This window comes from Cottoperca gobio, chromosome 22 (assembly GCF_900634415.1).
Source record: "Cottoperca gobio chromosome 22, fCotGob3.1, whole genome shotgun sequence".
Taxonomy (NCBI): Eukaryota; Metazoa; Chordata; class Actinopteri; order Perciformes; family Bovichtidae; genus Cottoperca; species Cottoperca gobio.
In genome coordinates this window covers 2,173,103-2,189,204 of record NC_041376.1, presented here as the reverse complement: position 1 = coordinate 2,189,204, position 16,102 = coordinate 2,173,103, and the positions used below count along the sequence as shown (strand labels likewise).

At 43.4% G+C, this 16,102-nt stretch overlaps 1 protein-coding gene across 1 annotated transcript; it reads left to right on the top strand.

Moving 5' to 3' along the window:
- The first annotated feature begins 1,951 nt into the window (after window positions 1–1,951).
- Window positions 1,952–15,608, top strand: rbm25a (RNA binding motif protein 25a). The gene is given in 18 exon segments (XM_029460851.1): window positions 1,952–2,120; window positions 2,425–2,531; window positions 2,973–3,022; window positions 3,219–3,386; window positions 3,980–4,037; window positions 4,172–4,332; window positions 4,723–4,917; window positions 5,249–5,332; window positions 9,105–9,623; window positions 9,741–9,830; window positions 9,934–10,007; window positions 10,088–10,238; window positions 12,626–12,730; window positions 12,732–13,035; window positions 13,389–13,693; window positions 14,149–14,247; window positions 14,356–14,403; window positions 15,112–15,608. Coding segments are annotated over 17 exon segments (2,610 nt in total). The 5' UTR covers window positions 1,952–2,120; window position 2,425; the 3' UTR covers window positions 15,205–15,608.
- The last annotated feature ends 494 nt before the right edge of the window (window positions 15,609–16,102 follow it).

Genomic DNA, 16,102 nt, shown 5'->3' with positions numbered 1-16,102 from the left:
ACCCTCCTGCCCCCATAGATATATACAATCTCCTATTTAGACCAACTACGGTCCTATGCTTTACTGTTTAATTTACAAATTATGTCTGGGGTTGCAGTCTGGGATTATGTTTATGGTCCGTTTAGGCCCTGTTTTTAACCTGCAACAACATCTACTCATTCAAATACTTAAGGTTATAGATAGCTGAGGTTCTCAATTGTTTTTCAGCCCCTTAATTAAAAGATAGAGAATATACCAGGAACCCCTTATGTATGTCCCTTGGAATAATTAGATGTAGCCTATTTTTTTTAGACTTCTATAATCAAAATGTATGTATTAACCATAACGCATGCAAGTAACACTGTACCCAAACAAAATATCAAATCAAAGTCAAATCAAGAAAAAGGGTAATATGAAGATCAGCCACATTCCTAAAACACTTAGCTATGATTTTGAATATGGTCAGCAGCGTGGACGGATTACTGAACGGGCCTATTGAGCTCTGAACCAGGGGCCCAACAGGTACGGGGTCCCCTTGGCCAGAGCCTCTGTTTGAAGTTACTGCTTACATTTCGTGTTAGGAAATGCAAATCAAGATGCAAAACAACCAAAAAGAGGCAGAATATGACCACAAAGAAAATAAAAAAAAGTCTTCACTATTGTTTACGTGAGAGCCACATTGAGAGGACAAAGTCAATAGGAGAGCCACTTTTACCGCAAAGTATGAAAAGCTACATCCAGTCATAAAAAGCACGTCTGTTTATTAATCTGTCATCCAGCCAGAACATATAATATGCAATGCAACCAACCAATGCATTCAATACAAGCAGGATTACCTTAATGCTGGGATGATGTTGTCAAACTCTGCAAATCTACCCGTCCAAGAGCACATTCACCATGTAGTGCTGATAGAGCGCCAGAACTGGCAGCTCCGCAGTGAGTCAGTGTTCCGCTGGGCAGGTTTAAAGATCTTGTTTCTGTCTATATTTGCGTCTTTTATCTATTATTTGTATTATTTGTAGGCTAATAGAGCAGACACTGTGTTTTAATGGGTTATATGTAATAGCCCTGCTTGTATTTATGAAATATCTGTATTGACTCATAATCATATCTATCATCCCTTTATTTAGCCCACTGCCACGCGAGCACCAATTAAAGCTTGGCGAGCCGTGCAATGAGTAACACTGCCTTACATCAACACTGTCAGCTGCTGCCCCCTGGGTAAAGGTACAGAGTCCCCTGTGCATTGTATTTTGTATTGTGTTTCAGTGTGTCCTGTCTGAATTTGAAATGGCCAATTAATCAATCACTTTATATTTATATAGCCCAATATCACACATGTTCCTCAGGGGGCTTTACAATCTGTACAGTTTATGACACACTGTCCTTAGACCCTTGAATAACTCCCCAAAAAAGGACGGACAGACATGCAAAAAAGCAAAACATGTTAAACGGTTCATTCCACATTTATTTTGTTATGCTCAAACTCATGTCAGTTTGTGTGTACAGAATAAACAACATAATACAATTAGACAACATAGATGGTGTGTTTTAATGTACCCCTTTTTAATAGCAGATGTTGCACATGCAAACCAAAGAACCGTGTCTGCTCCATATATCTGGAACAAACTCCCAGAAAACTCTCACTTCCTTTAAATCAAGGCTTAGGACTTTTCCTTTTTTTCCTTTTGCTTGTTAACTTGTTTTTATTTCTGTTCTTATGACTCTTTAATAACTGTTTTTTTAAATGTCTTTTTATAATGTATTGTCTTTATGCTTTTAATGTGTTTGTACTTAAAAGTATTTTATTTTCTACTCTATTATTCTATTTGGCAATATCTGTGCTGTCTGGTTCTTTGTTTGGGTGTGTAAAATATATATATTATTCGCCTGAGTGGCTGCCTGAGAGGTTTAATTTCGGGCAACAAAAACAAATATCGGTGCTGTGCTTTCCCATAATTCATTGCGAAAAGAAAAGGTCCCAGTTATTTGTATCCATAGGGGTTCTTACAGCGCGCCGGTGGCAATAATAACGCTAATCTTTAGCGTTACGTTTTCCCGTTAACCGTATTTAATGGGCTTTTATTCGGATACCCCATAGTATTATTAGCCACTGGGTTTTATTTTACACTTGATTGCAGGTGAGAGAACTCGCACATGACCGCTGCAGCTAACGAGAACCAGCAAGGCCAAACAGTAACGTTAGCTAGCTTGAGCTAATTTAGCCAGTTAACGTGGAGGAATCCTACTTTCCACTAACCAGGTATTACACCTGGTTGGTTGTTTTTGTTAGCTGTTAGCTGATGTTTAAATGTAATTCCATTATTAACTTGACATTACCTAGGTTAACCCCTGAAGAACACCGACACCGTTTCCCCTGGACTTAAGTTGTACATCATCTCTTGCTTATAGTTTCTTGTATATTAAAAGTATTTCTGATTTCAGGATGTCATACCCTCCTCCGCTCAACCGCCAGCAGATTGGTATCCCGCAGTTGCCCCCCAGGATCCCACCCCCTCAGTATGCGGGGTTTGCCCAGGCTGTCCCGCCAGGTACGTTAACGTTAGCTTATTATTGATTGGCTCATATCCGCAGTGACAGCTGTGTGTCTGTAGATCAGGCTCTGAAACCTTCGTGTTGTTGTTTTAGTTTTACATTTCTGAGACTGAAGCTTGGGTAAAGCCCCTTCTGCTCTCATAAGTTTATTTGCCTAGTTTTGCTCAATTCCTGGTTGCCTATGGGAACATGATTATGTTCAACAATTGAGCCAACAAAGCCCAATATTGCTGTTTGACTCGACTTCAGACATAAAAAAAGATCCGTCCGAAAGCATTTATTAGTTTCTGACTCTGAACTGTTAAATCCCCCTCACTACTGTATCTCTAAACTATCCATCACACACATTTATGCTATTCATGGGTAATCAGACACAAAACAATATAGTATTGTGTGTGGTTGTATGCCTCAATACATGGCTTTGTTTTTATTTCCAGGTACTCCCATGATGCCGGTTCATATGGGTGTTGTGACCCCCACACCCACAGTGAGTTACAAACAGCTGTTCTCTATGACCTTATAATAAATACGTGATCTTTGCTCTTTATCAGTTTTGTAAAAGTTTGTTTTTGTCAAGTCTGCTGCTCAACGGAGACTGTTCAAATCAAATTCTTGTAATATTTGCGTTTCTTTTTTAAATAAGAGTAACTCGTGAGTAACTAACACTTAATCTGCTGTTGCAGGTTCTCGTCCCGACCTCAGTTGCTGTAGCACACAAGCCGATGCTTCCGAAGAAGGAGCCGACCATGAGAGCCAAGGACTCCGACGACAGCGGCGGCCCCACCACCACGGTGTTTGTAGGGAACATCTCTGAAAAGGCGTCTGACATGTTGGTCAGACAGCTTCTAGCAGTGAGTTGACCCGAGTGCACCCACACTGCCTGCTGTTCAGGAAATGTTCACATGAAATTTAAGCTATAAATATTGTAGAATGTTAAAGTGTGTACGAGCTGACGGGTCCAGGCGACGCTTGCCGTTTGTACATAAAGTTCTGCAGCTTCTTGTATCACAATAAACCAAGTTAAAGAAAAACACTTGCACAGTACCGACATGGCAGGTTTTGATGGTCGCTGCTCCTGACTCGTCTCGAGGGATGTACCTGCACCGATATCACGTGTACCGTATACTAGCTTATCTACGTTGTTTTTGGTCATTAGTTATTTAACATGCTATAGTGCTTCTAACATGTCACAGGATATAGTTATAGAACATGTTATAGTTGCATGCTTTACAAAAAAGTCTGATTTATAATTCTGTTTTAAGGATCATAAATAAGAGTAATAGTGTAATACCGTAACATTTTACTCGTCTCACCCTCCACTGACATCCTCAGGAAGACACAAATACTGTTGTGCCAACTTGTGATTAATTGATCATTGATTAAACGTTAACATTTGTAACGTGAAATGAAAGGATTCCTTGTTCTCTGTTCCCTGTCGATATAGAAATGTGGAATTGTTCTCAGCTGGAAAAGGGTCCAAGGTGCCTCTGGGAAACTTCAAGGTAAAGACAACTCATTTAAACCGTCTTCTGTTGATGCGAGTGAACGTTAGTGTGTCGGATACGACTTAAAGCCAATCAAGTAGTGATGCACGGCGGCATCAACTAACTCTCTTTCTGCTCTCCTCTCCTGGAAGCGTTTGGGTTCTGCGAGTATAAGGAGCCTGAGTCCACACTGCGAGCCCTCAGACTTCTGCACGAGTTGCTCTTAGGGGATAAGAAGCTGCTGGTGAAGGTCGATGCCAAAACCAAAGCCCAGCTCGACGAGTGGAAGGCCAAGAAGAGGAGCGCTAATGGGGTATGCATCACATCCAACTAACTGTTCAAACCACGGGCACACATACAAGGTACCAAACACAATAAGAAACAAGGGACAACAAAAGGTGATACAAATTCAAGATACTCTTTCATTGGTCCAGTAAAATATTGACCTTTTTTATTCTCAAGGCTTCTGATCGTGGCGCCATAATGATGCAGCTCTGGGTGGAAATCTCCCCATAAATAAAATATATTTTAATATATTCTTTCTTTCTGCAAAACATCTAAAAATGTCTTTTATCCTGAAATTGAATTGTTTGCCCAGTTCTGCTTCTGAAAAGCTGGCGAGGAGAAGATGAACCGTTCTGTTACGTTGATGCTTCTGGTTGTTAAATCTAAGTTTGTTTCTCACACGTTCTTCGACACACAGGGAGCCGGCGCTGGGTCAAAGAACGGGGACGACGACGACGAGGAGGTTCTCGATGAAGAAACGTTGCGTCGGGATCAGGTGGTGAAGGGCGCGATAGAAGTCCTCATCCGAGAGTACGCAAGTGAGCTCAACGCTCCCTCGCAGGACCCCGACAGTCAGCCTCGCAACAAGAAGCGGAAAGAGAAGAAGGAGGAGGTATCGTTTGTCTCTTACTGTTGATCTGTCTGATCGTCTGCATTCGTCTGAACTCGACTGCGTATATTTGGGCTTTTAACTCGCTTCTCAGCGAAGATCAGAAATACTATCAAAGTGTTATTTAAAGCAGCATGAATCATTCATGTGATGCATCTCTGACACACCTTCATCCTCTCATGACCCACCTGCCGCTCAGGGAGGAGCTTCTGTTTGTGTGTAGCACATGTCCACATTGACAAATGTTACCACATATTTGTCGAAACAGGAAGTAGAAGCAGCTATAATCTTGAATGAAAAGGCGAGTATTTAGTGTGTTCTTCCTTTGTGCAAGGAGGATATCAATGCCATGGAGATGGAGGACGACAAGAGAGACTTGATTTCCAGAGAGATCAGTAAATTCCGCGACACACACAAGGTAATGTATCAAACTGCTGTTGTTACTCACTGCTTTAGGTTTTGGAGAATAAATCCTTTTGTAATTAGAAATTCCTCAACAGCGAATGGAGCTGCAGTGTTTATCATGTAAAGGGGGGGGGGGGGTTCCTCCATATGACTGTAAGAGTGTGTTAACGTGCAGATTAGTGAGTAAAATTCAAACATTGAAGGAATAGAAAGAAGTTGATGTTCAAATATTTCATAGCATCTATTCGATTGTTGAAATGCTGATGTCGTATCTGTCGGTGTCCCCACATTGGGCAGGAGTGATTATTATTCAGACTAAAGGTTTGAGCTGCTCAGGCTAAAGTCGTCACACAGGGTGCATGGACACAATGTTCAATTCCATCTCAAGCTAATCTATTGATTAAACCCCACCAATGTGGTAGAGTTCATTTGGTGACTAGAGCAAGATGAATCTCAGAATCTCTGCTTTGGAAAAAGTTGCGAGGATAGGATGTAAGTATGACCTTTAATTTCTTCTTTACTCATGTTGGGCGCTCCCTTCTGGAGGCTCTGCAGAGGGGCAACCGGCTCGCACTTCACTGCCATGCATTTGAATCTACACGTGGATTTGGGAAACAAAAGTGGAGCTGGACGGTGCAAATTGCTCGTCCGTCAGGTTTTGTAAGGCGGGGCAGCTCAGTGAACCTCTGCAGGTCCTCGTGATAAATGATGTGTGTGAAGAACACACACACACACTGATGAGCCTAACCACTGCAGGAGTTTGAACTGCAGCCTCTAGTGTTACTGAAGCAGGGAGCGCCCCCCCACAGCACTCTGGGGTCTGAAGACATGCAAGGTGAGTGGCTTTCTTTGTGTTAGTTTTCTCTTATTTGCCCCCCCCCCCTTTAGTTAAATAAATGACTGATCATTAGTGTTAGTGAGGAACACAAAGCTGCAGGGACAACAATAATCCAAACGCCTCATGGAACTGGACTTTACCTCTGGAGTCACTTCATCACAACTTCATCACAACTTCATCACAACTTCAAACACTGTCACAGATGAAGCTGCAAATAATATTATTTATAAAAATATTCATATAAAAGTAAGTTTTAATGCAAAAATGTCAGAAAAAGCTGTTTTCAGCCTCAAATATGGAGATTTAAAGACGTCACCTTTGACTGGGACTTTAACTATCTTCAGACCAAAGGATGAATCGATAATGAAGCTCTAGTGAGGGAGGGGGGGAGGGGGGGTCAGCATCTGTCAGTCAGGTCCAGAGAAACAGCGGCTCCTTGTAAATGCATGAAAGCAGAGCGGACCCGTGCTTGTTGTCCTTTCTTCAGGGGAATTGATTCCCTGCATCACAAAACAAGCTTTGCACATATCTCGTGCTAAACAAAGAGGAAGTTGCAGCGTTAAACTCAACCCGTGTCTGTGACAGTATGGAGGACGAGGCGGGAGGTAACACCTCAGTGACAGTGTTTGAAATGTTGATGTTCTCAAGCGAGGTAAGTTGGAGGATGAAAACAGGACGATACGATGAGACACGGATACAAATGCTCATTTGAATGGAGTTTAAATTACAAAGCAGAACATTTATCTCTAGTAGAACAGGAAGGTCACACCCACATCAGAACGTAACAGCAGACATCTTTAAATCCGAGTGCGTTGAGGTTTTTGATATGATTTGTTGGGTCGAAGAGGCCGCAGTGACCCAGAAGACGACCTGCAGGTAAGACTGTTTCAATCATTTCCTTGTGGCAAAATGTATTTCAGTGTGTGACTTGAATGTGAGGTGTTGTTGATGATGTGGATGAATGAACTGCACTTAGATCAAACTGCTTCACAGGTATCCTTTGGACCTTTCTCCTGATTGTTCTTGACTTTACACTTGACCTGCTTTTCCTCCCACACGTAGCCTGTAGGATGTGTAGCTGAAGCGCTGAGCCCGTAGTTCATCACCTGTGAGTTGCACCAGTAGCTCCACAACGGTCTGTAGAAATGCCATGATTCTTATGTCCACTAGTGAGAAAGCAGACAAACGCTCAACACTTAGTGGTTATTTGATATCTAGAGTACATTTAGAACCACAGAGGTGTTTGCTCAGAGGGATCTGTGGCGTCTTAAAGCTCGTCAACTAGTTCCACCACTAAGTATTACAATCTGTGTCCAGTTGTTCTCTATGTACCACAGACCAAACACTCCCAGTTCTCTCTGCTGCTCACACGACTCCCACACTGCTGCAGGGAGCACTTGTGTTGCAGGTCGGCGCTGCTCCCTTGCTTCTCAGACGGCCATGTGGAAAACAAACGGGAGCTGATTATGTAATTCACTTAGTCGGGCCCTTTGCCACGTTAAGCTTGGGCTTGTTTTAATCCACTTGGCACCCAAAGGTAAGACCAAACCTGGGCTTCATATAGTTCTGACGTTCAGCGTTAGGACTTGTTGACCTGATGGTTCAAAGCTGACTTGGCTCTCGGTGAATACTTTGAACTTAAAGTAGGGCTGTGCTCCGTCGTTTGAAGCTTCATTCATGAAGTTCACATTCATTCAAATGCTGCGCAGCTTTTTATTTGTATTAATTGTGTCTGTTGATTTCAGTTCTGCACAAATAAAGATAAAATATTACAGATACTATTAGTAGGGTTAGATTGTTTCGGACTCGTGTGATCTAAACATTTCTAAACTCCAGAGCGTTTAAAATCCAAATTTCATTGAAGAAATAAAGATGTAATCATTCCCAACATGTTTTTATGTAACCAAACATTCTTCCTAAATCCATAACTGTTGGTGTTTAGCCTCAAAAACAACATTTTCACTGCACTTCTCTTCATTAAACTAATGTCTAAAGATCTTCAGGGTGATAATAATATAAAATATGATGACGAACATTCAAAGCTTCATTCGAAAACTTCAAATGTAAAAGAAGTTCCACTCAGTGCAGCCCTGCTTAAGTGAAGCACGAGGAGTCCACTTTGTATTAAAGCTATAAATAAATCCTGTAAAACTTAGTGCATAACGCTTTACGCTTACTAAACTTTGTGTCAAACGTTACCCAACAGAGTTTCCTGCATCAAATCTATTACTCAGCAGTTTCCTGACTGATCGATGTGTAATGTTAACGTTACAGGTTCCACTACTCAACACAGCTGAGTTTCTATTGGAAGAATAATCTCAGATCACGTAGTGACTGCAGAGGACAAGGTGTGTGTGTGTGTGTGTGTGTGTGTGTGTGTGTGTGTGTGTGTGTGTGTGTGTGTGTGTGTGTGTGTGTGTGTGTGTGTGTGTGTGTGTGTGTGTGTGTGTGTGTGTGTGTGTGTGTGTGTGTGTGTGTGTGTGTGTGTGTGTGTGTGTGTGTGTGTGTGTGTGAGAGTGATGAAGGGCTGGACAGGAAATGATCATTGATTAACAGAATAATTACAATAAGCGTTGATAAAACACCAGAACGGTTTTAACTTCCTCTTTAAACGCAGATCAAGTTTTTAGGCGTTTTTCAAGATTGATCTGTAATTTATGGTTTTAAGTAAGTGTGTCCTGAATGAGCAGCGTCTGCATTAAACCTGCTCAAACAGCGGACCACTTCCTGGAGGAAACACCAGGGCTCAGAAGACTTCCTTACTTGCAGCAGCCAGCCTCTCCAAGGCATTGAGTCATGGCAGTATGTGAGCATGTCTGGCCAAGGGAGTCAAAATCATTTTCAGTATCGTACTGATGAACATGTTTGTGTATTTCAGTGTGATCTTTTCACTATTGAGAATCTAGTAACACATGTTCTCCCTCTTCTTCCTGTTGGGCTCCTGCAGAAACTAGAGGAGGAAAAGGGAAAGAAAGAAAAGGAGCGACTGGAGATCGAGAGGGAGAGGAGAGAGAGGGACAAAGAGCGGGAGCGCGAAAGGGAGCGCCGCGACCGAGAGAAAGAGAAGGAGAGGGAGAGAGAGAGGGACAAGGAGCGGGAACGAGACCGAGATCGCGACCGCGAACGGGAGAGAGATCGCGAACGCGAGAGGACGAAGGAGCGAGAGAGGGAGCGGGAGAGGGAGAGGAGTCGAGATGTCAGTGAAGATCGCAGCAGATCGAGGTCAGTGGGAGGCGAGAGGTCCGACGCACCTTGTGATGTCAAAGCATCCTGTTCACATAAAACACTGATTAATAGAAGGACACACTCCTCACATACACACTCAGTCTTTAACTCGTGAACGATCTTGTGCAGAGAGAGAACTCGAGAAGATAAAAAACGAGACCGCGAGGAAGATGAGGAGGACGTGTACGAGCGGAGGAGACTCGAGAGGAGGCTCAGAGACAAGGAGGCGGCGTACCAGGAAGTACGTTTATGATCTCCTGTCGTTTGATTATAAATGAATGTTAAAATAGTTGCACATAAAGATTTAACTTTAATTAATGTGCATTTTAACGACGGATGGTTATTCTTCTTCTCAAAGCGCCTGAAGAACTGGGAGATCCGTGAGAGGAAGAAGGCTCGTGACTACAGCAAAGAAACGGAGCGCGAGGACGAGAGGCGTCGTGAAATGGTATCCATGACGTGCAGCGGCAGATCAGAGTGCTAGAGAATAATAACTGCTGTTAGCTTCATTGATACAGATGTGTGAGGATCTTATTGTTCTTTACATCCAGATGAAAGAAGCCAAGAGGCTGAAAGAGTTCCTGGAAGATTACGACGACGACAGAGACGACCCGAAGTACTACAGGTGAGTCTCTAATGCACGTTGAGAAGCGTGAGACGCTCCCGCCGCTCGTGTGTGTTCATTACCCGACTCCTCATCCTCAGGGGCAGCGCTTTGCAGAAGCGACTTCGTGACCGAGAAAAGGAGACGGAATTGGACGAGCGAGACCGGAAGAGGGAGAAGGAGGAGCTGGAGGAGATCAGACAGAGGCTTCTGGCTGAAGGTCACCCCGACCCTGACGCAGAGCTGCAGAGGGTGAGGGGGGGGCAGGACACACTCAGGCACATTCATCCGTTCAATGATTTCATCAAAAAACACACAGTCGCCTCAACAGACTCACTGAAGACTATAATATAAACCCAAAAGTAATATAAAAAAAGAAATCAATAACATTAAAAGATATAAAATGTTAAAATACAGTGATGTGCTCCATTTCTTTAAGATTTTAATGATTTTACTCATTCTGCAAGTCTCAGATCTTCAGACTTAATTCAAGACACTTTTGATGTGAGAAAAAGCTCCATTTCATCTGTCAGCCCTCTGACACATACAGACACACTCACACTCACACACATCCTATGACTGTTAAATTCATTGCCTCTGTTAGTCACACTCTGTGATGATGTTGGTGCCTCTGTTAGTCACACTCTGTGATGATGTTGGTGCCTCTGTTAGTCACACTCTGTGATGATGTTGGTGCCTCTGTTGTACACACTCTGTGATGATGTTGGTGCCTCTGTTAGTCACACTCTGTGATGATGTTGGTGCCTCTGTTAGTCACACTCTGTGATGATGTTGGTGCCTCTGTTGTACACACTCTGTGATGATGTTGGTGCCTCTGTTAGTCACACTCTGTGATGATGTTGGTGCCTCTGTTAGTCACACTCTGTGATGATGTTGGTGCCTCTGTTAGTCACACTCTGTGATGATGTTGGTGCCTCTGTTGTACACACTCTGTGATGATGTTGGTGCCTCTGTTAGTCGCACTCTGTGATGATGTTGGTGCCTCTGTTAGTCACACTCTGTGATGATGTTGGTGCCTCTGTTGTACACACTCTGTGATGATGTTGGTGCCTCTGTTAGTCGCACTCTGTGATGATGTTGGTGCCTCTGTTAGTCGCACTCTGTGATGATGTTGGTGCCTCTGTTAGTCACACTCTGTGATGATGTTGGTGCCTCTGTTGTACACACTCTGTGATGATGTTGGTGCCTCTGTTAGTCACACTCTGTGATGATGTTGGTGCATCTGTTAGTCACACTCTGTGATGATGTTGGTGCCTCTGTTAGTCACACTCTGTGATGATGTTGGTGCCTCTGTTAGTCGCACTCTGTGATGATGTTGGTGCCTCTGTTAGTCGCACTCTGTGATGATGTTGGTGCCTCTGTTAGTCACACTCTGTGATGATGTTGGTGCCTCTGTTGTACACACTCTGTGATGATGTTGGTGCCTCTGTTAGTAACACTCTGTGATGATGTTGGTGCCTCTGTTAGTCACACTCTGTGATGATGTTGGTGCCTCTGTTAGTCACACTCTGTGATGATGTTGGTGCCTCTGTTGTACACACTCTGTGATGATGTTGGTGCCTCTGTTAGTCACACTCTGTGATGATGTTGGTGCCTCTGTTAGTCACACTCTGTGATGATGTTGGTGCCTCTGTTAGTCACACTCTGTGATGATGTTGGTGCCTCTGTTGTACACACTCTGTGATGATGTTGGTGCCTCTGTTAGTCGCACTCTGTGATGATGTTGGTGCCTCTGTTAGTCACACTCTGTGATGATGTTGGTGCCTCTGTTGTACACACTCTGTGATGATGTTGGTGCCTCTGTTAGTCGCACTCTGTGATGATGTTGGTGCCTCTGTTAGTCGCACTCTGTGATGATGTTGGTGCCTCTGTTAGTCACACTCTGTGATGATGTTGGTGCCTCTGTTGTACACACTCTGTGATGATGTTGGTGCCTCTGTTAGTCACACTCTGTGATGATGTTGGTGCATCTGTTAGTCACACTCTGTGATGATGTTGGTGCCTCTGTTAGTCACACTCTGTGATGATGTTGGTGCCTCTGTTAGTCGCACTCTGTGATGATGTTGGTGCCTCTGTTAGTCGCACTCTGTGATGATGTTGGTGCCTCTGTTAGTCGCACTCTGTGATGATGTTGGTGCCTCTGTTAGTCACACTCTGTGATGATGTTGGTGCATCTGTTAGTCACACTCTGTGATGATGTTGGTGCATCTGTTAGTCACACTCTGTGATGATGTTGGTGCCTCTGTTGGTCACACTCTGTGATGATGTTGGTGCCTCTGTTGGTCACACTCTGTGATGATGTTGGTGCCTCTGTTAGTCACACTCTGTGATGATGTTGGTGCCTCTGTTAGTCACACTCTGTGATGATGTTGGTGCCTCTGTTAGTCACACTCTGTGATGATGTTGGTGCCTCTGTTAGTCACACTCTGTGATGATGTTGGTGCCTCTGTTAGTCACACTCTGTGATGATGTTGGTGCCTCTGTTAGTCACACTCTGTGATGATGTTGGTGCCTCTGTTAGTCACACTCTGTGATGATGTTGGTGCCTCTGTTAGTAACGCAGGTCACTGAATATTCATTCCTGAGGTCATTGTTCACCCGCGTGTGTATCTGTGCAGATGGAGGAGGAAGCAGAGCGCAGGCGACAGCCGCCTCTGAAGCTTGAGCCCGAAGAGGACGCGCACCAGGAGAAGGCTCACAAAGATCGGGATCGGGAGAAGAGAGGGGTCGGGTAGACCCGCCGAGCCGATTCCTCGAGCCCCCCCGCAGCATTCGGAAGATGATGAAGAGGAAGCGACGGAGGAGGACTTCCACGATGGCGAGGACTCGCAAGAGGACAAGCCGCAACTCAAACCCATCATGCGACCGATCACCACGGCTCCCTCGGTGTCCTCCGCCAGTGGGAACGCCACTCCAAACACGCCCGGCAACGAATCTCCCTGCGGCATCATCATTCCAGGAGAGAACACTCCAGAGGTCCAACCGCCGGAGGAACACCGGCCCAAGATCGGGGTCAGTCTCAAACTGGGTGAGTGATGAGGAGCTGACGTTTGACACGAAGACGTTTGTACTGAAGTGACTTCATCAACTAAACCATGAAGGATTCAAATGTGACGGACACTAATGAGCGTGTTTGAAACTGCACAGAAGTGTTTCTTCAGTTGCTTCGTGTAACCTTTAGTAACCTTTAGTATCCTTTAGTAACCTTTAGTATCCTTTAGTAACCTTTAGTAACCTTTAGTATCCTTTAGTAACCTTTAGTAACCTTTAGTAACCTTTAGTAACCTTTAGTATCCTTTAGTAACCTTTAGTATCCTTTAGTAACCTTTAGTAACCTTTAGTAACCTTTAGTATCCTTTAGTAACCTGCGCTTCTCCTCAGGTGCCACCAACAGTCCCAGCCAACTCAACGTTGGAAAGCGAAAGAAACTGGCGACCGTGGAAAGTGTTTTCAACAAGTTTGATGATGAGGAGGCCGACGAGCAGCCTCGCAAAAGGAAACTGGTTCCACTGGACTACGGGGATGACGACAAGAGTCTGGGGCTGGACGGAGCGGAGATCCCAGGAGCCAAAGGGAGCGTCAACACGGAGGAGAAACGCAAACACATAAAGAGCCTCATAGAGAAGATCCCCACCGCCAGGCCAGAGCTCTTCAACTACCCTCTGGACTGGACCATGGTGGACTCGGTAAACACACACACACACACACACACACACACACCATGCTCTTCAGCATGTATATAAACAGATATCGTGTAATTCATTTTCAGTTGGATTTTATTTGTCCTGAAGCATTTAAAAATATATATTTGTTTGGGTGACAGAAGGTACCTTGGTGCTGTTTTGTAAAAACATTTGATCGTCATACACTGAACGTACACTTCAATTTCAATTTTCCATGAGTGAAAAGTTACAAAAATGTTTGTGCATGCCGTCAATTAAATCTCTGAGAAAGAGAGTAAACATGTCGGCGGGTCGGACTTCAGGACTCGGGCAAGAAAGTTTCAATCAGTGCATCTTTAATTTATTAACTTTATACATTTTACAATGTTGACGAGGTCAGAGAGAGAGAGTCGGTGTTGGATATCGAGCTCTCTTGCAGTTGAGTTCAGACATGAGCAGTAATATATCTCGTTCTGCAGACTCTGATGGATCGTCGTATTAAACCCTGGATCAATAAGAAGATTATCGAATACATCGGCGAGGAGGAACCGACGCTGGTGGACTTTGTCTGTTCAAAGGTTTGTGTTTATTCAAAATATTAATTAGTAACACTGGTTTGTTTTTATTTGTGTCTTGAAAGTTGTCGTGTTGCTCTGCTGCATTCTTGATCAGTGTTTTCCCTCCAGGTGATGGCACACAGCACCCCTCAGGGGATTCTGGATGATGTTGCGATGGTGAGTCGAACCACAAAGTGTCTGATTTGATTAGATTTTTACGAGAGTTGCTGATTATTTGAACCTGATTTGCTTGTTGGGTTTAATTTATCCTCATTCGAACCTTCATGTAATTACTGAGGCAGCCCTCGTTTACAGACGTCCAGTGTCAGACGAGCCGAAGCATCATGACCCTCGCTGGCAAAATATAATAACACGCACCTCAAATATATACCCAGAAATACGCTTCTGTTATTTTAGCTTTGGACCATGACGGGAGCAGAAGTGATGCTTCAGCTGGTTCCTCTGATTTTAACATAACCTGCTGAGATGTTGAGAATAAGGATGAACTTTCAGTATCAGTGCCAAACATAAGAAGATATAAATCAGAGGAGGCACAAGGGGAAGGAAATGGAGGAATTTTTATTATTTAGCATTTAAGGAATAAAGTCGAAATACAATTTGAAAGAATAAAGTTGTAATTTTGAGCGACTAGCGTCGGTGCATATCCTGAAAGTTCAACATTTAGACTTTATTCTAAATCTTCCATTTTCTTCTTCTGCCTGAAGCATCTTAAGCTTCATTGTTTAACAGTTGATCCTAACTAACCCAACTTTCATGTCACAAATCAGATTCATTGCGTTTATTTAAAGTGTGACATCGTTTGTGTTTCCTGTGTGTGTGTGTGTGTGTGTGTGTGTGTGTGTGTGTGTGTGTGTGTGTGTGCAGGTCCTTGATGAAGAAGCAGAAGTCTTCATAGTAAAGATGTGGAGGCTGTTGATCTATGAAACGGAAGCAAAGAAGATCGGACTTGTGAAGTGAAGAACGCGTCTCCGTCTGACTTCTTAAATCTCAGTTCTGCCACCGACACTTTTGTGGCCCGGCAGACTGTAAACATGAAACCCTCCATTCCATCAGCAAGGAGCTGCTGCCTTGTGTGTGTGTGTGTGTGTGTGTGTGTGTGTGTGTGTGTGTGTGTGTGTGTGTGTGTGTGTGTGTGTGTGTGCGCGTTTGGAAGGGAAAGTCTGCCAACAGAAAGGGTTTGCACAAACTTAGTGCATGATAAAACTTTGGTTGTATTGTTTTCCTTTAGTTGAGGCTGTTTGAGGCGAACGACAGCCGTCTGTTCTCCAACACGTCGGACTCATCCTGCTTTGATTCACTGTTGTCACGTTGAGGCGCTGCTCCATCTATGTGAACTAGTAATAAATGTTTTTTTTAGAAAATATTGTTTGTCTTTCTTTTAATGTGTTTTCTATTTCTCTTTATTTGGCAGGTTTTAAATGCAACTAGTCTTTGTTTTGTGTTTGTATTCTCCAACATGTTTTTACAACATCACAAAAGTCCCTTTCAAATGATCAAACTTCCAAACATGGACAGCAATCCCTCATTCCTTTCTACATTTATCGTTTGGTGTATAAAATGTCAGAGAATAGAGAGAAATGTCTTGTTTTGTGATTCCAAAACCAAAAGATATTCAGTTTAATATGATATAAAACATAAAAGCAGGAAATCTCCATATTTGAGAGGCTGAAAATACTTTTTATATATTATCAAGATAGTTGGTGATTATTCTGTCGATCGATTAATTGTTGCAGCTACTCTCTCATTTACAAACGATTGTTCTCCCCGTAGTGGGAAGTACAGGGACACACTACCAAAATAAAAGTTTAAACTAGTATTTTATTAAACTGATGGTCTCCTTTTGAGTTTTCAGACT